Source organism: Phascolarctos cinereus, unplaced genomic scaffold (genome assembly GCF_003287225.1).
Source record: "Phascolarctos cinereus isolate Bilbo 61053 unplaced genomic scaffold, phaCin_HiC Scaffold_726;HRSCAF=1367, whole genome shotgun sequence".
In the NCBI taxonomy this organism is placed as follows: domain Eukaryota; kingdom Metazoa; phylum Chordata; class Mammalia; order Diprotodontia; family Phascolarctidae; genus Phascolarctos; species Phascolarctos cinereus.
The window spans coordinates 349,570,253-349,597,898 of NW_027556098.1; the positions used below are offsets into that span (position 1 = coordinate 349,570,253).

Consider the following 27,646-nt stretch of genomic DNA (forward strand, 5'->3'; position numbering starts at 1 on the left):
CAAAACTTCAAAGAAGCGGCAGACACCAATTCAGCCAACCTAAAACTAAAGAACAAGGAGAACTAGAGAAGGTAACTATTATGTAGGGTTGTTCCAGGCCTGAAGGTATTGCAATCCGGATAGTACAATTCCTGTCCCCCAAGAAGCTACTTGGGGCAGGGACCAAAGCCATAGAAAAGTGAATTCCCCAATGTTGGGAAGGTAAAAGAGCATCATGATCCTGTCCTTGGTGGGTAAACCGAGCCTTAAAAGAGGATGAATCAGAAAGTAAATAACAAGGGGAAAGACTAAGGTTTCAGAAAGGGTTTAAAAGTAAATTAAAAGCTAGAATCCACGAGGGCAGCTAGGTGATGATGCAGTGAATAGAATGTCAAGCCTGGGGTCAGGAAGTTCTAAGTTCAAATCTGGCCTCAAATAATTACTAACTGTGAGACCCTGGGCAAGCCACTTAATCCTGTTTGCTTCAGTTTTCTCATCTGTAAAATGAGCTGTAGGAGGAAATGGCAAACCATTCTAGCACCTTTGCCAAGAAAACTCCAAAAGGGGTCACAAAAAAAATCAGACAAGACTGAAACAACTGAGCAACAACAAAGAGGCCATGAAGATAACTCTATCAAGAATATACAAAAATTAGGAGGGAGGATAAATCTTAGGATTTCTCAAAGATTAAATATTTCAAGACAGAGGAAATTTAACTGATGTCCAATGAAATACAGAACCCTGTAGATTCCAAAGAGATTGTAGTATCACAACACAATGATCCAGAATGGTTCAAATGGGAAATTAGAATTTAAGAAAGTTAGAAAGTAACAAGTATCACAATTTTTGACCAATATAATAGAAATATTTAGCAGAATAGGAAAACTGAAATCCATAGTGGTAAGTTTCTTTGAAGAAGCAGATTTTAATCCATTCATATCTCCTTATCATATGTGATTCTTGTATGTTTTCCTCATATGTCCTTCATAGAGGAGCTTCACAACTTCTTGTACACCTTTGTCTTGACATTTTCACATTTTGTGCATTACTTAAGAAGTCTCCCACTCTCCCACCACTTCACTTCACATTTGTTACATAATTGTTGCACTTTCTTTCCTGAGCATTCATTTTGTTCATGACATTTTATCCACCAAATTTTTGCCCATAAAATAGGGGTAATAATTCCTAACTGGCATTCTAGAATATTGGGTTCAGTTTTGGGCACAACAGTGTAATACGAATATTGATGAGGAGATTAAAGGGAGAAAAACCATGATAATAGAAGACCATAAGTGTATTTCATATGAGAATTGGTTAAAGAAAATTGGAATTTTTAACTTGGATAAGAGAAGATTTGGGGGACCTGATAACTATCTTCAGGTATTTCAAGGAATGTCATGTGAAAGAGTAGACAGACTTACTTCTGAGGGCAGAAACTGGAACAACAGGGAGAAAATGTGAAGATGTAAATTTAGGTTAAATATCAGGACAACATGACCAACAATTCAACCTCTCCTAAATCAGAAAGCACTATTTTGAGCAGTTGTGTGTTTCCCCTCCTTAGAAGTCTTTAAGCAGAGATAGTATGACCACTTGCTTAATGTGTTACAGGAAAGTTCCTTTAGGGTATGGTTTGGAGTAGATGGCCACTGACGTGCTTTCCAACTCTCATTTTTTTTAATTAAAATTATATTATCTGCCATTTCTGCCTTAAATAATTGTTTTGGATATCAAGTATAACATATTCCAAAAACTTTAAAGCTAAATGCAAATGTAAGGCATGATGGCAATAGCCATTGTAGTAATAGTTCTCATTTCTGCGGTACTCTAAGGTTTACAGATCAGGAAACTGATGCTAATAAAAGTCAGATAATTTGAACATAGTCTTAGTGTCAGAGTATTATACCAAACCTTCTGACACTCCAAAAATAATACCAGTTAAGAATAAGCTAACATTTATATAGCACTTTAAGTTTTACAAATCTCTTTATATATAATATCTCATTTGTTCCTGTGTGATAACATCAAGAATATAGGAATTAAAGGTAAAGCACTTTGGAAGCTATAAATTAAAATGGTATAGAATTGAGTTTACTAATATCATCATTGTTGTGACTTATTTTTAATTTTGCCAAGGACTTCTAACTTCCCTATCTTGTGATAGAAGATACTCAGAATAATAGCTTATTTCATATTTCTCACCAGATAATGTGACTTCCTGAAACCAATGCTGACTACTTGGTCATATAATTCTAAAATATTAGAGCTGGAAGAGACCTCAGAAGCTATCTAGTTCAATAACTTCATTTTAGACATGAGGAAACTGAAGCCTAGAATGGTTAAGTGAATTGCCCAGGGTCAGACAATTGGTGACAGCTGACATTAGAAGCCATATTTCTCTGTTCCTAGTTTAATATTCTTTCTACTGCTAGGTGGCACAGTGGATAGAGTTTTCAACCTGGAGTCAGAAAGACCTGTGTTCAATTCCAGGCTCATATATTTACTAGTTGCATGACCCTGGACAAGCATCTGCCTCCCAAGTTTGTTGTGAGGATCAAGTGAGATAATATTTATGAAGTGTTTAGAACAGTTCCCGATACACAGTAGACTCTTAATAAATGCATATTTCCTTCATTTCTCCTTACACCATACAGATCCAGGGATGAAACAGGATTCTAGAACAAAGGGTTTGTAATAAGGTAGAAGGAAACCAAAGAAGCAGTCACTTCAATTGGCATTAGTATGTATCCAGAGGACAATTATACCCAAGGTACTTGTGAGCTTTCATGGACATGAGACCTTACTTTCAATGACCTGTCTCTTTCCTGAAAAATACTTGAAGAAGACCAGGGTAAGAATGAGGGCAGCACCAAAATATAGCTAGATAATGTAACATAGTCAGAAACCTTTATTTCACTGGGCCTTCTGCCCTCATTCAAAGAAAGAGCAGAATGGAATATACCAAGGATGCATATTTTTTCTAAGACTTAAGGCTGAGTATTAGCACCATCTCCTCAACATGAGACTGACGCTCAATTCCTTCTGGAGGCAAATGAAAAACAGAAGCCTAAGAGACTGGATTATGCATAGAAGAGACATGGGGAGTACTTACGCTATGTTGAGGTGAATACTTTCCAAATTATGACAAAATTTGATGCAGAAAACAGAAACCAAGAAATGTAACTTGGAATAAATGTTCAAACTGATTTCTGAGAAGTGAGCTATTGCAGATGTCACAAACTCCTCATTTTGAGTTTCATATAAATGAGAAAACATTTCCAGTAGATCATTCCTCAAAGATGAATCTCTATGTTGCTGTTCAATCCCTGCTTGTATCCATTGCAATAAGTCCATCTTTATTTCTTGTGATATTTTACAGCTGAATATCTCCTCTAGTCTCTTTCTGTTGTCTGCATTCAGGAAACCAAACAAAAACTGCACTGTTAGAGCCACAAAGCTGGTGGCAGAGTCTCTGCACTTTGCTAGAAGGTCTTTGACCCCTGGAATGGGAAAGGTTGGGCTGTCACTAATTTCCTTCTCTTCCTCAAGGACATAGAACATGGCAGCAAACAATTCTTGGAAACTCAAGTGAATGAAGCTATAGCAATTTTCAGAGTCAGTGTCTCTTTGAAAAATATGCATATCCAGGAAAGCAGAGACATCAGATGCCTCTAAACCATGCCTCCTCAAGTCATCTCCATCAAATAGGATTTTACCCTCCCAAATTCCCTCAGCAGCCATGCGACAGAGGCCCCTGTGGTGCTGAACTGAACAGCTCCTGCCACCAGGGGTGTCTAAAGTAGAAAGATAACACATGTACAAAGTTGTGGTGGTTTTGGAGGCCTGTTTCAGATCTTTTTTTCTTCTCATTTGCTGTTTCAGACAAGTGCAGATTATCCAACACATCAATGGGACAAAGCACATGGTGAACAAAGTTTCATTGTTAACTATCAAACTAAAGGCTTGCTGGGCTTGATCTTCATCTCCAAAAAAATTGCAGAAATACTTCCATCTGTCCTCTTCAGAGAACCCTAGGATCTCTACATGACGTGGGTTTTCAAATAAAAAATCACATTTCCCCAGAGCAGTGAGTCTTGTAGTGATCAAGAGAGAAGACTCAGGCAGCATGGTTTTCCTCAATAAACTGCTCAGCAGGATGGGCACTGGCTGCTGTTGATTCCAGTCTTTACACAGATCAAAACTGTGCTCATCACATGGGAATTTCAGTTCATCCAAACCATCAATGATAAATAGGAGTTTTTCTGGCTGAGACAGGATTTCTGTCACGGGATCCTCTAGAAAAGGCCAATCATTAGTAATCAAATCAGCAAATCTTATTTTTTTCTCTCTCAGATGGTTCATTTCTCTGCAATTGAGATAGAAAACATAGTGGAACTTGTCCTGGTAGAGATTTCCCTCTGCCCAGTCCAACATCACCTTTCTGGCCAGTGTTGTTTTCCCAATTCCAGCAGCCCCCTGAAGTATAACAATCTGTGGATGGGCTCCTCTCTTCTCATCGGGATCAAATAAAGCTGCCACTTCTATAAGCTGTCCTTGATTTTCCATGATCTCAGCATGTTCCCTTCCACTGGCCAGAAGCTCATGTTCTTTTTGCTCTCTATAACGATATTCTTGTAGAAGCAACAGCTGTGTGAATCGGTGGTGTAAGTTTTCATATTCCCCAGGACAAGAGTTCCTATCCCTCATGAGCTGGAATTTCTCTATAATTCGGCTTCTGTATGTTCTTCTGTTACCTATGTCAGTGAGATGAAAGATAAAAAAATACAGACAGATGTTGAGAGGGAACTCTAGCGATCAGTGAATTCTCTACAACCAGGTCATAAAATTATGGTGAGTTCTTTAGGAAGTTCCCAGATCAACTTTTCTGTGCTAAGTTCCTCAGAGAGATAATTGGAGAACAGAATCAGTATATATGAATAACGAGTTTTAGTAAATCTTAGGAGTTATATTATCCAATATCTACCTAAAGTCACAATTCTCATGTATACAACATCCCTGAGAAATGTGAGACCTCCTTTGATAGGGATATTACTATCAAATGAACAAGTCTATTCTATTTTTAGTTAATTCTAAATGTTGTAAAGTTTTCCCCCCTTTAAAAAAAAACAACTTGAAATCTGTTCTTAATCAGCCCTCCACTGGTTGTACCAAAATGTGGACTTTTCTTCCAACTTTTTAATGATGAACCTTTGAGGATAGAGGAGCTGGAATTATGGCTGAAATTCACACTCCTCTCCTCTTCCTGTTCCTAGGGAAAACACACACATTGGCACCCTTCCCTATTGCTGGATGTATGCCCTACAGACAAAGGCTCAGAACAAGTCCCATACTAAATATTAACAGTTGGTTTTTATCTTCTTTAGATAAAGGTTTCCTCCAGATGTTCTGTCCTGCTAATAGGCATGTGGTTAACTTGAGAGGAAATGCTTCTCTCTTAAAGTTATGGCCTGAGTGCTAGAAGTTAACCCACCCAGAATATCTCCACTAGATATCACTTCTATCAGTTACACAACTGACTCCAATTTAGGCATTGACTAGCTCTGAGCAAATAGTTACAGTTTAATGGTTATCCCTTCCTACAGTAAAATTACTTATATTACCGAAATAGTTATGATAGGGAGCTAGACTGAATGACTTCTGAGGGCTTTTCCATTCTAGGATGCCATGATACTATGATCTTATGATTGCCCCAATTTAATCCCCACAGTAGCAAGTGCTAAGTATAACAGGCATTTCATCTAAAAGTGAAGTCAACAAACCTTTGTTAAATACCTACTATGTGCCAGGCACTGTGCTATAAGCACTGGAGATAGCAAAGCAAAAGACAGTCCTTGGTCTCAAGGAGCTCACAGTCTAATGAGGGAGACAACCTGCAAACAACTATGTACAAAGAAGATCTGTACAAGAGAAATTGGAGATGGTTAACAAAGGAAAGGTACTAGTATTAAGTGAGATGAGGAAAGGCCTCTTGTAGAAGGTGAGATTTTTACTGGGACTTGAAAGAAGTCAAGGAGGCCCAGAGTCAGAGATGAAGAGGGAGAATATTTAAGGCACAAGGGACAATCAGTAAAAGTGCTCCAATTCTGGAGATAGAGTATCTTGTTTGAGGAATAGCAAGGAGGCCACTGCCACTGAATTGAAGAGTATGTGCAGGTCAGGATGTGGGTATAGTATAAGATGACTAGAAAGATTAAGGGCATGTTATAAAGGACTTTGAAAGTCAGTCCAAGTATTTCATATTTGATCCTAGAGGCAATAGGTAACCACTAGATTTTAGTGACCAAGGGGTGACATGGTCAGACCTGTGCTTTAAGAAACAGTGATTCTAAACCTGAGTTCTCTGAAATATTTCAGGATAATTTGTATCCTTTGCAATTCTATGTATTTTATTTTCTTCCTTTATAACCACTGTTCTAAAAAGGAGTCCATAGGCTTCTTTTTCCTTTCTTTTTATCCCCAGTATTTAGCATAGTACCTGGTACATGGTTGATGCTTAATAAATGATTATTGACTGGCTGACCACACTGCTAAGGAGTCCAGGACACAAAAAATGGCTATAATACCATACAGAGAAATCAAGAATGGCAGCATAGGGTAGTAGAAAGTGTTCTAGATTTGAATTCATAATACCTCCTTTGAAATTCTAGATCTGAAACTTATTAACTATGTGACTTTCAGTAATTCAGACTCTCTGAGCTTCAATTTCTTCATCTGTAAAATAAAGCTGCTAACAATATTTGAACCCTCCACCTCTTCCTAGGATATAAGACTAGAAAGGACTTGAGATATCATCTAGGCATCCTTTTCATTTTACAGAGGGGGAAAACTGAGGCCCAGGGAAAGTTAAAAATTTGCTTAAAGTAGCAAGCAGCAAATCTGTGATCCAAATCCACATCCTCTAAACCCTCCTGCCCCTTACCCCCACCAATTAAGTGTTTCTTGGACTACATCATGCCACTGAAAATACAGTAAGGATGACTCTTTGGAAACCTTGAAGTATTATAGAAATATTAACTTCTGTTACTATGAATTATTATTATATTTAGATGACAAAATTAACAATAACATCTACAATGTTGATCTCTAATTAGATATAGCATGAAAATCATACCCAATTACCGTCTCAGGACTTTTCATCCTGACTTCATATGACTCTTGGGAATTGGCCTCCTAGACAAGGGTGGAGGAAAGGGAATGGACTGTGGAGTAGGAAGAATAAGAGAGGCAGTATAGAAGGACACCTCCTGAGATTGAAATGGAGGAATCAACGTGCAGCTCATGTGATCAACAAGATGGCAAACTAAACATTTTCTTTGATACCTATGGCCAGGTGTGAGGAACCTGCAATTTTGAGGCCACGTGTGGCCCTCTAGGTCCTCAAGTGCAGGTCCCCCCAGGGGGATTTGTTCTGTGAAGTTTGGATTCAGTCAAAAGGACCTAGAGAGCCACATATGGCCAGAAATTATATGCCCCAAAATAAAGCCATTGTTTACATGGTCTAGGACACACAGAACCCAAAATAAAGTTGAAAACAAAAAAAGCAGGAACTGACACTCACTGACCTTGAGTTCACATAGCACTCCTTACATTTCCCACACTACTGCTAGCACAGTTGCACTAGCAGATCCAAAGATACAATACAGGTTTACATTAAAACCCACCCTGGCACCCTGTTTCCCTGTCCCTCTTTCCAGTGCTATGGAGACCCTGGCTCTAGGCTTCAGAAGTTTGTTCATCCCTCAATAACCATCTTGGCTATAACCTTTCAGGAGCAAAAGTCTGCCACAGACAGCAACCTGAAAGTATCAATTTTGCAAAGTGCTGCTATATGAGCCAGGCTCAGTAAGTGTGGACTGCAAGAATTTTGACTGCCCCTTTGTGATTGTGAAGGGGTAATGAAGAGAACACAGATCTCCTCATGTTCCGTGCTGTTAATCTTGTACTATAATCTCATAACAATAACAATCATAATAGTAACGATGGTTAACATTCATATAATGCCTTAAGGTTCATAAAAAGCTTTAAACATATTTACTTATTTTATGGTTCCTTGAAAGCAAATATGCTAATATTTTTGTTAATAATAATTATTATGAAATGATATTATAATATATAATTATATCATATCTTTCAATTCCTAGATCCTGGCACCTAGGATACACCCTGAACATAGGACTACCTGATATTTTAAAAATTAAGTTGAATGCTCTTTATCCAGATTAATCTATGTAACATTTCCTTTATATGACTCATTTGACTCCTCACTTCTACCTCTGGGCTAATGCCTTAAAGCTAAGCATTAAGGCATATTTCAAGTTTTTGTTGCTGGGAATTTTGTCTGCTTTTTAAAATTCTTCCCAGGTCACTGACTTACAGCTTCTCCTTCTTGACCTTCAATGGCTGTGTTTCCTGTTTCCTGAATGTTGTCATTTACTGATTGGTGCTCCTAGTTAATGAAGCTATATATATATATATTTCTTCAGTTCCTGCCCTGTACCTTCATCCAGGCCTGACCACATGTTCCATAGTCTGCCAACATGTTCCCAAAATATCGACTTTCTTCCATCTGATTTCCTGTTCTTCCCTCTCAGGATCCTGCTATTCCATTGGAGTTTATCTGAAAAACATGGGTAGAAAGAGACCATTCCTTCTTTTCTTTTTTTTCCCCCAATTTTATTAATGTATTGATTTATCAAGAATCACTTCCATATGTTTTTGAGTTGAAAATTTTTCTCCCCCTTCCTCCCCCCCACCCTCCCCAAGACGGCGCACAATCTGATATAGGTTTTACATTTACATACCCATTAAACATATTTTCACATTAGTGAAGTTGTAAGTAAAAATTAAAACGAATGCGAGGAACCATCAGAAAGATGAAACAAAACTCAACAGAAGGTAAAAATAAGTGATAGCAATTTGACTTCCATAGTTCTTTCTTTGGATGTGGACAGCATTTTTCATTCCGAGACCTCTGGAGATGTCTTAGATCCTTGTAATGCCGAGAAGGGTTCAGTTTAACAATATTAGTCATCGCATAATGTGTCTGTTATTGTGTACAATGTCCTCTTGGTTCTACTCACTTCACTCAGCATCAGACCATATAGGTCTTTCCAGGTTTTTCTGAAGTCAGCCTGTTCATCATTTCTTATAGCACAATAGTATTCCATTACATTCATATACCACAACTTGCTCAGCCATTCCCCAATTGATGGGCATCCTCTCAATTTCCAATTCTTTGCCACCACAAAAACAGCTGCTATGAATGTTTTTGTACATGTGGATCCTTTTCCCATTTGTTTGATCTCTTTGGGATATAGCCCTAGAAGTGCTATTGCTGGATCAAAGGGTATGCACATTTTTGTAGTCCTTTGGACATAGTTCCAAATTTTTCTCCAAAATGGTTGGATCATTTCACAACTCCACCAACAATGTGTTAGTGTTCCAATTTTCCCACATCTTCTCCAACATTTATCATTTTCCTGTTTTGTCATGTTGGCCAATCTGATAGGTGTGATGTCGTACCTTAGAGTTGTTTTGATTTGCATTTCTCTAATCAATAATGATTTAGAGCATTTTTTCATATGACTATAGATGGCTTTAATTTCTTCATCTGAGAACTGTCTGTTCATATCCTTTGACCATTTATCAATTGGGGAATGGCTTGTGTTCTTATAAATTTGTCTTAATTCTCTATACATTTTAGAAATGAGGCCCTTCTCAGAGACACTGGTTGTAAAAGTTCTTTCCCAATTTTCTACCTTCCTTCTAATCTTAGTTGCATTGGCTTTGTTTGTGCAAAAACTTTTTAATTTAATGTAATCAAAATTATCCATTTTGCTTTTCATAATGTTCTCTATCTCCTGTTTGGTCATGAACTCTTCTGTTCTCTAGAGATCTGATAGGTAAACTATTCCTTGTGTTCCCAGTTTAGTTATGGTATCAGGCTTTATATCTAAGTCATGAACCCATTTTGACTTTATTTTGGTATATGGCATGAGATTTAGGTCTATGCCTAAATGGGAAAGAGACTATTCCAAAAGGATCATGGGAATCATTCTCATAAAAGCCCTGGAAAAGGCCTAGAGGTAAGAGGAAAGATTCATCCTAGTGTCAAACCCCTACCCACCTCAAATGGATGAGCTTACCTATTTGGCTTAGAAGATAGAACTGGATTTTCCAAATCTATGTGCTGGGACAGAAGATAAAGGAAATAGCATAGATAGTAGAGAGGATTTGGGTTCTGCTTACAGAATTGACAATGATCAATTAGTTTAACAGCCATTTATTACTATGTGTCTGACACTTTGCTAATTGCTGAGGATACAAAGAAGGGCAAAAACAAAAAAGTAAAAATCCAAACAGCCTCTGCCCTCAAAAAGTTCACATTCTAATGGTGAAATATTTGTGTGGAATATGGAAAGGAAACCATCCATGTCCATTCAGTGGCCATTCATGGCCAAATTCAAGATTCCAGGAAATATCTCCCACACTGGTTTGAGAGAAGTATCTCCTCACCCATTTTTAGCATCAGCTTTAGAGTTGCATTATGTTATTAACTCACATGCACAAAGACATTGTCTTCTCCTTCTAAATACAGTCATTCTAACTGATAGAAACACTTCCTTTCTTTGGAAAGGCATAAGGAACTTTTCCTCTTTTCTCAAGAATGGCCATTGCTATTTCCAGGTCAGAGCAGAAGACCAAATGTCAAATGGGATATGAATCCACATGCATATAGTTGTCATTTTTGATCCAAGATTTTAAATGACACACCTTCTCATCCACTGTCACTGGTTCCATCAGAGTGTTATTCCTCTTACTATTGTCACTGACTCCATCTCTTAACTCAATGACACATGGCAGAAACACCAAGCCCAAGTCATCTGAAGTCCTTACCACAATAACGATTAACCATGAGGATACTTATTGAAGTGGGTGTAAAGAAGCATGATACTTCAAGCACAACAGATATCAAACAGAACCTGAAAAGTTTACCCCAAGACCATTCATTGCTCTGGTTACTCTACTCCTGGGACTGCTCTCCCAAGCCCAAGTCTAATCTCTGCTCAGAGGTGGGGCTAAACTCATCCTATCCCCTGATTCTATCTCCCTACTGCTTTTTCCTCTCCCAGTCCCTGTAAGATTTTGACTTATTTCCTCAATGGCTCAGTCTTTCCTCCCTATCTTTGGTCACAACTGATACCTAAGCTTTGACCAAGCCTGGGGAAAGTGGATCTCTCCTTATCTCTGGAGATCACCAATCAGTCAGTCAGTCAATAAACATTTGTTAAATGCCTGCTTGTGCCAGGCACTGTACTAACCACTGGGGTTACAAAAAGGGGCAAAAAGGCATTCTTTGCCCTCAAGAGTCATACAATATAATGTGGGAGACAGCACAAAACGAACTATCATCATTTCCTAGAGTAAGAGGTCATTGACAGGCCAATGACCCAAAGAGCAAAAGCAATCCCAATGTTTCTGTCCAGTAACTCATTCTCAAAGCCTAATTTTTTTTTCTATTAGGAGTCTTCCAGGGATGGAAGCTAGAATGGAAAAGGCAGGGGGGCACAGAGTGAGGGAGAAATGAAGGAAATGAGTAAGAGATACCAGGGAGGGAAGGAGATGGGAGAAAGGAGAGGGAGCGAGGAAGGTAAAGGACATGTGAAGGGAAGAGAAGACAGCGAGGTGAAGATTATCAAAAGCTAGTTAGAAGGGATGAGAGAGAAATTGGGTTAGAGAAGACATAGAAAAAAGGGGAAAGGAGAGAGAGTACAGTGAGGTGGTACAGCAGGAAAGAAAGGTTGGAAGATAATGTATCCAGTACACAAAGACTATCTCTCCACACTTACCTTTTTGTGGGTCCTCTCTCTTTGCTTGCTCCCACAGCTCTCTCAGTCCCATCTTCTCCCATATTATGAGGGCCACACCCCATGCCTCCCATTCCCCATAATGATGAGCCATGAGTTCAGCCAAGTCAGTGTTGTCTGCCTTCTTTATCTGACCCCTAGGGATCCTGAGAAATCTCTCTCTAGGGGAAGAATCCTCCAGATGTAACTTGAATTTCTTAAACTCCTCATCAGTCAACTCTTCTAAGTATCGCACCAGTCTGCAGCGGAGACTCTCAGTCATATCTACCCAGGGCCAGGCTCAATAGCACACAGCAGAAAAAAATTCTTAACTTGTAAGGAAATTGGGGTCAATAGGCCAAGATCACTTTACTACCTCTTTATTCACTACTTGATCGCTACTTGATTTTCTGGGTAATCTTTACTCAATACCTTCTGCTCTGGGTCTGTGTAGGGACATCCTTATTAAGAAAGGAGTCTAGCAAGCCCAAAATTTTAGCGTTTCTCCAGAGAAATCACACACCCATGGTTCCTCCTCTCTAAGCTCTCACTCTAATATCCCCTTCAAATTCTGATCCTTACTTATTTCTGTCAATTTGCTTATCATTCTTTCTGAAATTTCCTAAGCCATTCAATCTCAAACACTTCTACAGTCTTGCAGATCTCAGTGCAGGAGAGAAATATAAAGTAGAAAGAGTGGGGGTATCCTACAGACCAAGAGATCTGTCCCAATAAGCAAGAGCTCAGGCTATGATTCTAGTTTCCTTCTCTCTCTTACATAATAAAGACTGGTGATGACAGGCAATGTTTCTTAATATACAGTTTCACTTCTCCATCATTAATTCTTAAAGGGCCCATCATACCACTCAGTGAGAGGTTGCAGAACTGAGGCCATACGGGACTTCTAGATGGGTAAAGAAGACCTAAGCCTGGGAGAAAGGTTTGAGAGTATTTTCAAAGCAGAAAGAGCTGGGGATTAAGACAGACTTGGGTTTGAATCCTACTCCTGGAAATTACCAGGTATGTGACCTTGAGCAGCAACTTCATCATTCTGGACCTGAGCTTCCTCAAACATAATATAAAACTGGTTAATACATATAGTGTACCGAGGTCGACAAAGTCATTTAAATACATTCTTTATCTAATCCTCACAATAATCAAGTTCACAGCATATATATTGCATTGAGGTTTACGAAGGCCTTTACATACATTTTCTCATTTGATCTTCACAATAACCCTACCATCTTAAGTACTACATGCATGATGAAAGTAAGTCTCAGAGAGGTTTAATAAATTACCCACAGTTATGTAGCTAGTATGTATCAGAGGAAGGATTCAAACCCAAGTCCCATCAGACTCTAAGTCCAGTTTTCAAGTAATTCATGCTGCACTAGATAAATCCCAAGGTTCTTTCCAGCACCAAATTCACTCCTAATGAATGAGAGAAAATCTCTATGTTTGTTCCAACTATATAATTTTATTATTTGCAGAAACTTTGTTCTATCTTCACACATAATCGGTAAGGATTTTAGGAGCCCTGGTTGGAAAGGGAGTTTGGGAGCCCAGTACTCTCACAAGTTTGATCTACATATATATTCACACTCATACAGTCCCAAATCTTTCCATCCTCTGTTCACATGTTGCTTCAGTATACTTAGCTTGAAATCTTTATATTCTTGGTAGTTTAGGCTCCCTTTTTCCCTTTGCACAAGCTTAGCAGTAATCTTAACCCCTTTGTGCTGGATCCCAAATATAATTTACTTGGTTTTAATAATTTAGGTGCAAATAGAACAATTATATTCCCTATTCTCAAATCTTAACTCCCTGTTGATGATCCTTTGAAGGAATAAAGGAAGGGAAGAAGAAAAGAAGAAATGAAAGAAGGAAGAAAGGAAAGGAAGGGGAAGGAAGCGAAGGGGGAAGGGAAGAAGGGAGGAGGGAAGAGAGGAAAAGAAGTAGGGAGGGAAAAGAGAAGGAGAGGAAGAAGAAATGAAGAGAAGAAAGAAGTCATGGTAGGGAGGAGGAAGGGAGGAAGGAAAGAAGAAAAATAAAAATAAAAAAATAAAGCAGAATATGGAAAAATAAAATATATAATGACAATATCAATGGAAATAAAAAAAAACCTCAGAACTGAATGCTACAAAACTAGAATGGCCAAAGTTGGGTCTGAAAGGAGAGATATGGAAAGACACCTCTTGCTCCTCCATTCCTGCACTCCTCCTTTACAGTAGAACTGCAGATGTAGAACAATGCAAATAATAGGAAACATTTTCAGTGTGTGTTAGTTTTGCTGAAATTTTTCTCTTCTTTATTCTCTTTGGAAGGGGCATGGGTATCACATTGAGAAATGTGCATTATATAAAAGCAAAAGATATCAATAAATTTTATTTCTTTGAAAAGTTGCTCTGGGACTAATCAGGGATACTAACTCACTTTTCAATACTTAGTTTTCTCCCTTATGAAAGAGAGATAACAATATTTCCATTATCTACCTGTATTCAGAGGAAATTGTTTTACAGTGTACAAATATCTCTTTACCTTTAGTCTCATGGAAAATACCATGTCTCAGAGGACTGTATCTCTTGTATCCTCTGAGTAACTCTTTTTTTTGTTTTATTAATTTATTTTGACTTATCAACAATCACTTCCATAAGCTTTTGAGTTTTTATTTTTTCTCCCCCTCCTTCCCAAGACACTGCACAATCTTATATAGGCTACACATATACATTCCTATTAAACATATTTTCACATTAGTGATATTGTAAGGAAGAATTAGAACCAATAGGAGGAACTATCAGAAAGAGGAAACAAAACAGAAGGAAAAAATAGCAAATAGTATGCTTCAATCTGCATTCAAACTCCATAGTTCTTTCTTCAGATGTGGATAACATTTTCCATCATGAGATCTTTGGAGATGTCTTAGATCCTTGAATTGCTGAGAAGGGCTAAGTCTATCAAATTTAGTCATTGCACAATGTAGCTGATACTGTGTACAATGTTCTCCTGCTTCTGCTCACTTTAATCAGCATCAGTCCATACAAGTCTTTCCAGGTTTCTCTGAAGTCTGCCTGATCATCATTTCTTATAGCACAATAGTATTCAGATTTATGGAGAACAGAAGAATTCATGACCTAACAGGAGATAGAGAACATTACAAAATGCAAAAGGATAATTCTGATTACATTAAATTGAAAAGTTTTTTTGCACAAAGTCAATGCAACCAAGATTAGGAGGGAAGTAGAAAACTGAGAAAGAATTTTTACAACCAGTGTCTCTGACAAGGGCCTCATTCCTAAAATATATAGAGAATTAAGTCAAATTTATAAGAATATGGAGTCATTCTCCAATTAAATGGTCAATGGATATAAACAGACAGTTTTCAGATGAAGAAATTAAAGCAATCTATAGTCATATAAAAATGCTCCATACAACTATTGATTAGAGAAATACAAATCAAAACAACCCTGAGTTTCTGATGGGGTTGGGATCTGGACCCCAGAAAGGAAAAACTCTGGACTTTCCCACATGGCCAAATCTCTGAGGCTATCTCACCTGAGGCTATAATCCCATCAACTGGGCTTCATTGTAACTACACCCAATCTCACAACTCTAAGTTACCCTTAACCTAGCCTAGACCTCCATTGTCTTACCTCCTTAAGGCCCCTGGCCACTTCCCACCCTTAATTCTATCTAGGCTCCATTCTCCCTTGGCGATGTGGTTCAGGTCCCTGGAGTTGTATTACCTCATAGACCACTTGGCCACTCCTAGATCCCTCCCACAGTCTTTCTGTGTATAAGGTCCATCTTGTCTCCATTAAGGTGCTCTGATTCTTATAATCTAGCCACTGCTCAGAGTCTTATAATCTAGCCAATAGCTCACTAACATTCAGAGTCCTTAAGAGTCTGTCCAATATGACTGACGTTCTAATAAACCTTGCCTTTGACTGAAAGAAGGCTTGTCACTCCTTAATCCCATCTACATCTCTCACTTACACTTTTTTCCTCTCTTCTGCATAAAAGCATCAATTTTACCCCCATTAAATTGCACAGATTTGTTAGGAATCTCACATGCCTAACTAGTGTTGTAGCAGACAATAAAAATGATAATAGAACTAGGAAAGATTTAGCAACTGATTATTTATGTGAGGTGACTTAGAGGAAGGAGTGAAGTATAACATCAAAGCTATGGACTTGAGTGATTGGAAGGCTGTTAGCTCCCTTTGCAGATATAGGAAAATTCAGAAGGACATTGAATTTTGGGGGAAAAATAAATGACTTCAAATTTGGACGTGTTGTATTTGACATAAAAATCTGACATCCAATTTGAAATATACAACTCGTAGTTGGAGATCTGTGATGAGAGCTCAAAATAGACAAGTATATTTTCTCTCTCTCTTTTCCTCCCTCAATTGATTTATAAATCATTGGCAGAGACATGAAAATTAAATCCATGGAAGCCAGTGATTACCACATCAGATGGTATAGAAAATGAATACAAGAGAACCAAAGGCAGAACTTTGTAGGTATACCCACAGTTGTGGGGCTGATATGCAAGATGAACCCAGCAAAAGAGACTGAGAAGAAGTGGTCAAGCTGCATTCAAAGAATGAAGAGAGATCTCTGTGAAAGAACTCCAGAGTATCCAGGAGGAGCAAACATTTCTGCAGCATCAAATACTTCAGAAGAATGAAGTTTAATAGAAAGCTATCAGACTTGGCAATTAAAAGATATTTGCTAACTTTGTAGTGAGCTGTTTAACTTGAGGGGTGACATCAAAAGCTAGATTGCAAAGGGCTGAGAAGTGAGGGAAAAGAGAGGCAATGGATGTCACAAACATAGATAGCTTTGAAAAGGAATTTGACTGTAAAATGGAGGTGAGATTGAGCATGATAGCTTGAGGGGATTAGTGGTTGGTTGTTGTCCTTCATACTCCAAGAGGATGAAAATGACACTACTATGTTGGGGTCGATGTACAGTATATCTGACTGTGGCTGATCAGACCAATATAAGCTTGGAAGATTCTACCACAGATCAGGCACAAAGAGTCCATATGAACATTTGGGATGGAGATATCTAAATAATTTGCACATCTCAAGTGTCTTTTGAACTATTGCAATTCTGCTTTGCTCACAGAGCATAGCACCATCTTTGATGTAGGCATGCCATGCTGGATAATCCTGTGCCAGTGTCTCCCCTGTCTCACAATTGAAACCAAAGTTTTTAGACAGACCTTGAGAGTGCCCTTGTATTGCTTCTTCAGACCTCCATGTGAGTGTTTGCCTTGTGTGAGTTCTCCATAAAATAGTCTTTTAGTCAAACATGCATTTGGCATTTGAACAGTGTGATCAGCCCAATGGATTTGCATTCTGTACAGTAGAGTTTGAAAGCTTGACAATTCAGTTCAAGAAAAGACCTCAGAGCCGCCGTGGCTGCCACCACCACTGCCGCTGCCACCACTGCCACTGCCACATCCGCTGTCATGATGTTCCAGGGGTGGGAGAATGAGGGCGGCAAGCAAAGCTCCAGGGTAATGAAACCCCCTGGTGGAGATTCAAGCAACCTCTTTGGAACTCCAGAAGAAGTTATTCCTTCCAGTAGACCAAATAGAATGGCATCTAATATCTTTGGAGCATCCGAGGAACCTCAGAATACACCCAAAAGGTCAAATCCTCCAGGAGGCAAAGGAAGTGGTATCTTTGAAAAGCCTACTCCTGTGCAGGCTCAATATCATTTGAATCCCCCAGTGGGAAGACCGGTGACATCTTTGGGTCTCCAGTCACCATTACTGCGCCCTTAGCACACCCAAACAAGCCCAAGGATCATATTGTCTTAAGTGAAGGTGAGGACACAAAATTGCAACTCAAAGCTACAGAGAATACACATTCTTCAAGAGAAGAACATGATGAGAAATGTGACAAAGGAAAAGAAGAACGAGCAAAGGAAACTGAGTCTAAACTCAAGATTGACAACCATGAGCCCAGGTTGGGCCCCAGGCCTTGCTCACACAACAAAGTCCTCAACCCACCAGGTGGCAAATCCAGCATCTCTTTCTACTAAAGGAAACTAATACCAGCATCTTCAGACTAGAAACTCTTCTGTTAGGGTGTCAAGGTTTATAGTTTCTAATTAGTATAAGTTAGGATGGGGCGGGGAGGGAAGGGGTTGATGATTCATGTGTGAAGATTTTCATGTAGCTCATTGTTCAAGCTTGTCATTTAGAAACAGCTAGGGCTACACAGGACCAGGGGACACAGAGCCTTTCAGGGAATAGAGTAAACAAATCTTATGGGACCAATAAGGGATTCCCCAGGTTTGCATCCAAGAATTAGTTCCAAATATGAAAGAGTCTTTGATGAAGTGAAAGAAAATGGGGAAAGAGTAGGATCTTCATGGGTACTAGGAACATTTGTGTTTTGGTGGGCAAATGTACATCTAGGATTGGTCCTACAGCAGTAGCCATTGACAGTGTCACTAGGAGACCAAAAACTCATGTGAATGATGTGTTGGACAGCTGCTAGAGGAATGTTCCTCCTACCTTGTCTGGTAAAGGGATACAACCTGTGTTTCAGAAGGATAATAGATCATTTATCTCACAGAGTCCTTACATTATAAAGTGATGATATAGGACCTTTACCTTTTTTGGGGGCACTACTAATATCTGAGAGAACAGGTGTCAAATCTGTCTCCTTTTAAGTTTGCCTCCATGATGCATTGTTCTACAGACATCCTATAGGCTTTTTGACCTTTTCCCCACAAAAGCCAGGGAAAGACTCACTAAGCTGCAACTTGAAACGGTTTTGGACTTGATTTGAACTCTTGTAGGTGCTTATGAGTCAAGCCAATTTTCCTTTTCCCTTCTTTGTAGACCTATTCTTAATGGCAGATTTTTGCACCCAGATCTCCCAGGGGCATCTGTACCTTCTGTCAGCTAGAAGCCTGATCTTAGATCAAAAGGCCTGCCTTATATAAGAGAGTAAGTTGGATCTCTCATTTACTGATTTTTGAAGTGAATAGCTTTTCCCTGCCATTCTCATAAGCCTTAAATGCTTTTGACTGCTTCTTCAATTCACCAGTGGTGTGAACATACTACTTTCACAAAACACAGTTCTTTTCTAAAGGTGGGGGAGTGGGGCCTTCTGGGCTTTTGTAAAGGCCTTATTAACCTGTCCAATTTCTTTCTGATATTTTGGTTATTCATATTTTTCTAAGACTTTTTTTTTTTTACTATAATCAGTTGATGGGAGAGTAGAGCAAATCACTGAAAACCTTTAGTTCTTCAAATAAACATTTTGGATGATATTTAAAGAGCCTTTTTTAATGCTTTTTAAATATCAGCTTCACAAACTGCTGATGACTTTGAACCATTTATGACACCTTAATTACAAAGGTACACTAAAGAGTAAGCAGAAAATTCCCTTGTGTGAGTGATTACTCATTTTGGGGAATCTCTGCAATCTTGCTAAGTGAAACTGGAAATGTTAGATATGGAAATTAGCTAGATCTAATATCATTGCATAAAATAGGAGTTTTTCAAGTGGAGATAATAAACACCAATTTTTTTGAAGCTATTCTGATCATATTTAACTATAGAATCATGTCCCTTTGATCCATTTAGGGAAATGTTCCTCAGTCACACTAAATAACACTATATTTTACAATTCTATACCTCTTGCAATTTGGAACATCTGTTATTACCATGCAAGTAGAGCAGATGAAGTTTCATGGTTTCACAATGGATATCTATAAGGTGAACACCAAATTCTGGGAATATTCTTCTACTTAGAATATTTAGCAAGCTGACACCACGTATTAATATGTACCCTTTGTCCTCAATATTTAAGTGCCTGTAGGAAATTGCTGTTAAACACTTTTTATTTGGCAAATTACAGGGAACTGGCACATGGGATTTGTTAGCCAAAGATTTTACCTCTTTACCCTGATGATTTTGGAGATTGCTTTATAGCCAATCTAAGGTTGCTGTTTCCTATGAGACTGTACAGACAATACCCTGTTTAAATAACTGGCTGTGTTTTAGGATTTTAGAAGTCAGTTATTTGAAATGAAATCATTTTTTGTAGAAACAATGTTGTAAATGGTGATTAAATTCTTAGGCTAGATAACAGAAGGCTAGTTAACCCAGAATGTTGCTAAAACTATGGAACCTAATCACCATTTATAACAGCATGTCTGTGGGAAAACACATTTTGGGTGCTAGCTTATAGTGGCAAAAACATATCTCATTAGCCATATCCATGGCAATATAATTCCCTTTTTCTACCTGAATTCTGAAGCTCTAAGCCGCTAATGGTAATTCCTAGAACAATTCAAGTAGAATGGGGTGGTGAGCAGCAGGGAGGAAGTATCCAGTGAGAAAGATGAGAAGTGTTCTAAATAGCAGCCGTAGGGTAATGTTTTCCCTCCCTTTCTAACTTCCCCCCCCCTTATTTCCTGATGTATCTTTTTGCTGTGGATGCTGAAACTGGGTGAAAAGGGGCTCAGGAAGGGTGGGGAATGAAAGTAGCCCACGAGAATGAGATTGGCTATCAGGAAGAAGTATTAATGCATCTGTGCTCATTTGTATTTAAAGGAGGTACATATGTCTGGCATTTGTTTGTTGAACTGCCCGTATTTGGAAGATCCAAAGACTTTTAGCATCCTACTCTCAGTCTCTTCTAAAATGCATTAAGAAATTAATTGTCCTTGTATTTTTTTTAATTATGCTTTAAAACTTGTTTTTTAAATGCAGTTGATGCCAATATTTTCTCTAGAACTACTTATATTTTATAGTGTAATTTTGATGGGGGCATTTTCTTACTTTTGCAGGGCAGAAATGGGAATAACAGTTACATTAAACCTGGCAATCATGTAGTCAAAAAAAAAAAAGAAAGAAAAGACCTCAGTGTCCTGTACCTTATCTTGCCAAATGATCTTCAGAATCTTCCCAAGACAATTCAAATGGAAGCAGTTCAGTTTCCTGACATGGTGACATTCCTGAATTTCCTAATATGGTATACCATCCAGGTTTCACAGGTATATGACAGTAAGGTCAGCACAATGGTACAGTAGACCTTCAGTTTCATAGGCAATCTAATACCTTATCTTTCCCATAGTCTCCTTCAGAGCCTCCCAAACACTGAACTAGCTCTGGCAATGTGTGCATTAACCTCATCATCTATATGTGCCTGGAAAGCATAGTGCCAAGGTAAGTGAACTTATAACGACATTCAAAATTTTTCCATTTACTGTAACCAATGGTTCCACATATGGATGCTGTGGTGCTGGCTAGTGGAGAACTTCTGTTTTCTTGATGTAATTGTAAGGCAAAAATTAGCACAAATAGTAGCGAACAGATTTATATTCTGTTACATATCAGTCACAGAGATTGCATTGACTGCACAACTATCTGCAAACAAAAAATCGAGCACCAACTGTTCCTCCACTTCAGTCCTGGCTTGTAGCCTTTTCAAGTTAAATAATTTACCTTCAATGCAGTGGCTTGCCTTGAGCTTTGGGATGTATAGAGTATTCAGGGAAGACTAAGACCTCTGGTGTAAGGGCTCTTCTCCATCTTTGGTGTCTGCTATCTAACTCTCATCTGTGGCTCTAAAAAGCTGTAGCATGTGCAGCAGTCACACCCCAGTAATTTATTTTGGAAGATGGGCTAAATCAGGTTGAGGTTAACTGACAGGCTTCAAACCCATAGGTGAGTTAGAGGGGTGTCTGCCACAAGTATGTAAAGACTTATTTGGGTGGAATGGGTGGATGTAGACAATTTGTTCCAATGGGCAAGAAAGGTGGCTTAGATTTTGGTTAGTCATGGAAAATGCCAAGGCCATCACTGCATCTTGAGCCATTGCCAGCTGTCTTGACTTTTTTTCTTACCACTGGACTTCAACAAATCTGAAAGAGGGAATGAGGCCAACGACTTCACGCAACTCTGCTTCACTTAAATCCAAATTATGTCCGAGCCAAAGGACATCACCCATACAATTTTACTATTTTACATTTCACTATTTCATTATTTTACTCCTACTCAAAGTTCTGTGGTGATGGACAAGTGATAAAGCATCAGAGGCAGATACACTGAAAGCCACAGTAATAACCCTGCACACAGGTGGCTCAGGCTATAGGGTCATCTTCTAACTAGACTTCAAATTAAAACAACTCTGAGGTACCTACCACCTCAAATCTATCAGATTGGCTATGATTGACAAAAAAGGAAAATGGCAAATGTTGGAGGAGATGTAGAAAAATTGAGACACTAATACAATGTTGCTGAAACTGTGAATTGATCAGCTATTTTGGAGAGCAATATGGAATTATGCGCAAAGAGTTATAAAACTGTATATACACTTTGACACATCAATACCATTATTAGGTCTGTTTCCCAAGGTAATCATGGAAAAAGGAAAAGAACCTATATGTTCTAAAATATTTATAGAAGCTATCTTTATGGTGGCAAAAAATGAAAATTGATAGGATGCCCATCAATTGGGGAAAGGCTAAATAAGTCGTGGTATATGACTGCGATGGAATACTACAGTGCTATAAGAAATGATGAGCTGGTTCACTTTAGAAAAAAAAAACATGGAAAGACTTGCATGAAATAATGAAAAGTAAAATGAGCAGAACCAAGGGAACATTGTATACAGTAACAATAATATTGTTTGAAGAATAATTGTGAAAGACCAAGTTATTCTGAGTATTATAAATACTCAATTCAACTACAAATGATCTATAAAGGAAGATGCTATCCACCTCTAGAGAAAGAACTGATAAATAGAAGTATGTGTAGTGTGTGTGTGTATATATATATATATATATATACACACACACACACACATACATATGTGTGCATGTGTGTGGAATGGTGACCTTCTCTAGTGTAGAGTGGAAAGGGAGGGAGACAGTTCAGAACTTAAAATGCTACAAAAATAAATCAATTAATTAAAAACATAATGATACTATTGTGTTTAGTTGTTTCTGAATGTTGCATACCTAATCTGCTCCATTGCTTCCCATATCTTTTTAAAATCCAGTCCTAAATGGATTACTAATGATTACTGCTTTGGAGTACACATTGGGATCTGGTACTGACAAACTCCTTTCCTTCCTATGTTTTCATAATTACCTTTGTGATTTTTGATCTTTCATTCCTTCATATAAATTTTATTTTTTTCTTAACTCTATTAAACATACTTTAGAGAGTTTCATTGATAGAATGCTGAGTACATTAATGATGCAATATCATTTTTACTGATACTGGGTCAACCAACCCATGAACAATTAATGTCTTTCCAATTATTTAGGTCTGTCTATATTTCTGCAAAGAGAGTTTTATAGGCTGATTCATGTAGCCCCTGGATGAATCTTAGAAGATACATGCCTAGTATTTTATAACTTTTGTAGTTATTATAAATGGAATTTCTATTTTTTAAATTCTTCTTCCTAGATTTTATTATTTGTGTATAGGAATGCTGATAATTTATATAGCTCTATCATATATCTTGCAACTTTATTGATACCATTAATATTTATTTCAATCTTCAGAGTTCTCTATGTATACTCTCATTTCATCTACAGAAAATGATAAATTTGTTTTCTCTTTGTTTTAATTGAATCTTTCCGTTTCTTTTTCTGTTCTGACTATAGGTAGTATTTCTAACACAATGTGAAATAACAATGGTGATACTATACATCCCGTTTTAGTTTTACTTTGGATCTTAATGCAAAGACTTCTAATTTTTCTCCATTACATATAGTGTTTATTTTATATATTATATATAATGTGTCTAAATACTGTCACAATTGAAATTCAGCTAAACTGAGGCAAAAGGTCTGAGCATGTTCAATTTGTTGATAAGACCAGTAGTTACCAGTAAAAGGGATCTTAGCACTTCAACAAGGCGAAGCACCCTGAATGAGGCTGACAGATCATTTTTATATTCAAAAGGAGCCTCCAAAAACTAGAAAGCAACTTGACAACCTGTCTGCTTACCTTGTCACTAGGAAATTCTGATTGATTTAGTCCAACTGCAAGAATAATAAATGTTATAGAGATAATAGATTTCCTTTAATTGGTCAAGGACAGCTAGTGACATAGAGAAAATCAGGTTTTTTTCATTAATAGTTATTTAAATAAAAAATGAACTTTTAAATTTAACTCAGAGAGGAAGGCTGGAGTTCTGAACTCAAATGAAAGACAAAGAAACTTGACATATGTGATCATTTAAAATGTCAGTGAGATACAGAATGAAATCAATTATAGAACAGAATTAATAGAATCAATTTGTGTTTCACAATTTACTCTTTGATCAATGGGAGACATGTCTTCTATGGATCACTTATCTATAGGCTAGTTCCATAAGATTTTTAACATAGTCATTATCAGTAGTGGCACTAATATAAGTTTTTCTGGTGCAAGTTTGGAACAGGCTTTAACACAGCAACTAATTCAAAGTTTAAGATGGATTATAAGGCACCGGGCAATTATTTACCAACAGTGGCTAACAGGCCATTTCACTGCAGCCAAGAGAACCAAGAAGAGGAATTCCTCCACAGGTTACTAGGAATGAGTAGTTGTGTTTTTCTACAATAACTCATTGAATGAAGTGAAGTTAGCAAAATACAGATGTTGTTTTGGAAACCTAAACTGAGTAGAGAGTTTGGCAGGGTTCTGCCTAGAGCTACTACGTACAATAGCATAACCATGAATGAATGACTCACCTGCTGTTAGATTTTTCACAGGTATATTATTCGAGCATTGACCACTCACATCTCCAACATGAACTGAGCCATATGAACTCTGGCAAACCATACAGTAAATGTAATTCACACAAAGCTGGAAAAATGCTGCCTATGGCCAATAGTATAATAGAGTTAATTAAATTTTTATTATTTTTGTAAATGGGCAATAATGGGAGAAATCATGGTTTGTTGAGTAAGGACTATTTTGGACAAATGAAAAAAGGTATCAGGACCCCCCCAAAACAAACAAACAAACAAACAAACAACACAACTCTACTTCATTCTTCTTAATGGGATATGTGGGGTCTTTCCTAGGTGAATCAAAAGTTATGTTAATGTTCCTGGAAATATTTATGGCATAGTTAGGGAGCCAGATTTCACACCTAGTTATGTGAAACTGTAGAATTAGGGAAACTATAGTAACAAAACTAGGATACTGTCAGTGTCCCCTTGAAACAGTGGCATTCAAAATGTCCATGTCTTCTAATGTTTTGTCATTTTCTGAAACAGGCATGACCTTCCATGCCTATCAGAGTCAGGAAAACTTTGATGAATATATTGACAGGCACAATACCCATAAGGCCCAATAGCTCTAAGATGATACAGAACATGTCCCACTTCCCTCTGATGTTTCTAATGACATTAAGCTTTTTCCAATCCTTCTGTGAGGAGTGGGCTAGAAAGGGTGGACCTGGGACACAATATAAGAAAGTGGTAATGATTAATGTGGCCAGGACAAAGTCAGGGAACAAAGCAGGGTGACACAATGTCATTATTAATACTCAGTCCTCAGTATAAGGTATGGGTTCCACATGGGAACAGTGTATCCACGATTCCTTTTCTCCAATTTTGATTGCTCTTGGAGTGATCAGTAGCACCAGGAAGCAGCACATTCCCAAGTGGGCTAAGTCTCATTGGTTTATTGGAAGTTCTTGATATATAACTTAGCTCCCTGGTGTAAATCATGGAGTGGAAAATCCAAAGGTCAGGACTTCTGCTCCTGCATTGTGGAGTTCATGTAGCCTGATTTGTAGCTCCTGTATGTAGAAAACAGCAGAAGCATCTTCTCCCAGTAAGGATGAAAAGACCAGGGGAAAAGGTCTTTCTTGGATAGGAGGGTACCCAAAAATCATTTCAAAAGGAGATATATAAAATTCCCCTTTGGTCTGTTTCACATATAGAATCAGGTCAGAGGAAAGACAGCTGGCCATTTAAGAGAGTTTCCCATAACAATTTCCCAATCATGTTTTTAAGCTCCTTACTCATATGTTTGACTAGGTTTGTGTTCTGAGGGTGGTAAGTCATAGGAAATTTTGGAATCACACTTAGACAAGACTAGATCTGAGATAGGGCAGAGTCAGTAAGTTGGGTTTCCTTGACAGAGTCAATGCATGCCAGCAGGACAAAGTGAAGGACAATTCTCTTCAAAAGTGTTGGCCTGAAAGTAGGTCTGCCATGAGGTACCCACATGGACAACCATGAAGCTGATACCAGAGCAATGTAAACCCTTCTAATCAAAGCCACTATTCCCTGAATGCTAATATGGGCCCCCTCATGAATAGCTGGTGATAGAAACTCCATGAGAGGAGTGGTTTGCCTTCTGCAGTCACTCAGACCCCAACAACCTGTTCAGTCTTAAATTCTTGATTCCAATTCTCAGTTTCAGAGTTATTGTAGAAAAGAGATATTGTCATCACCAGAAGAGAAGAGATTAAAAATATGTGCAGTACCTTCCAGGGCAGCAAGTTTTACCGAAGCAGCAGCAGATGCAGCATGGTTATTTCCATATGAAACAGGATCAGTTCTACCAGTGTGGGGAGAACAATGGACGATGGATGGGGCAGCAGGAAGTTTCAGAGCAGACAAAAGATCTTTGATGCATTCCACATTAGCAACAATCTTACTAGTAGATGTAAAACATGAATGAATGAATGAATGAATGAATGAATGAATGAATGAATGAATAAAACCTTCTCTGTAGCCAGTGGATTCCAACAGCATGTTAGACACCAAATGCATGCCACAAGTCAGTGCTTTTACCTTTGGATAAATGACATGCTTGGGTAATAGCCGCAAGCTTGGCATTTTGGGCACTGAGACTAGAGGGCAATAAAGCCTCCCAGACAGTGTCATAGTCAAAAACCATGGCGGCACCAGTGTAGCAAGCACCATCTCTCATAAAAGAGCACCTGTCAGTACACAAAACATAATCAGGATTTTACAAAGGAATATCAATAAGGTCATCATGGGGATGTCTCCTTCTGAAGCAGTCATGCAGCGGCTTTCCAGAAACTGACAGATCAGGGAGCAATGAGGCAAGACTGAGAATGGCTCAGCACTTGAAGGTGATATTTTTGTTACCAAGCAAAGTCACTTCATATTTGGCAAGTTTGTGATCTGAAGAGTAAGAGGGCCTCAACTGCATGGGGACACCACACTATGAAGAGAGCAGCCAAAATCAAAACACAAGCCTTCTCTACCAAAAGGGTGGTAGCAGCCACAGCCTATAGAGTATGGTAGGCATCCAGCAGCCACAGTATCAAGCTGAACTGAATAAGTCACTGGGCACATAGCAAACCAGAATGTTTGGGTTAGGACACTGGAAACGACTCCCTTTCACCCATGCCTAAAAAGAGAGAAAGATTTACTATAATTTGGGAGTTCCAGTGCAGGTGTTGATAGCAAGGCTTTTTTTTTTTCCAAGGCTTTTTTGAGGTCAAAGAAGTGTTGAGGTCAAGCTGTAACAGTTTTGGGACAGGATCTTTGGTCAGTGCAGCAAGTGGTTTTCTTATCTCACCAGGGGATGGAATCCACTGTCAACAATATTTGGATGTCATGAGAATGGCGTGCAGCTGTCTCTTGATTGTGGAAACAGATAGGTTCTGTAAAGGCCACACATGCTTAGGGGAATCCTGACTGAGTGCCAGCAGAGTCAAGATGCTTCAGATGGGGAAGACGCTGCTGTATTTTCAACTTGAATATTTTGTGGCCCCTACTCTGAAGCTGCATCAGAAGCTGATAACTGTCCTTTTGGGAAATCTCTGCATTTGGGG

At 38.4% G+C, this 27,646-nt stretch overlaps 1 protein-coding gene and 1 pseudogene across 1 annotated transcript in view; one reads left to right on the top strand and one right to left on the bottom strand.

The window, feature by feature from the left end:
* The window catches only part of LOC110195240 (NACHT, LRR and PYD domains-containing protein 3-like), a 37,051-nt gene extending 24,446 nt beyond the window's left edge, over positions 1–12,605 (bottom strand). Inside the window, exons 1-3 of the mRNA XM_020967884.2 lie at positions 11,850–12,605; positions 8,498–8,617; positions 3,092–4,733 (exon numbers count right to left, since the gene is read on the bottom strand). Of these exons, the coding sequence (XP_020823543.1) occupies positions 3,092–4,733; positions 8,498–8,617; positions 11,850–12,129 (2,042 nt within the window). The 5' untranslated portion in view covers positions 12,130–12,605. The remainder of the gene's footprint in view (positions 1–3,091; positions 4,734–8,497; positions 8,618–11,849) is intronic.
* Positions 12,606–17,328: 4,723 nt separating this feature from the next.
* Positions 17,329–17,981, top strand: LOC110195232 (jupiter microtubule associated homolog 2 pseudogene; annotated as a pseudogene).
* The last annotated feature ends 9,665 nt before the right edge of the window (positions 17,982–27,646 follow it).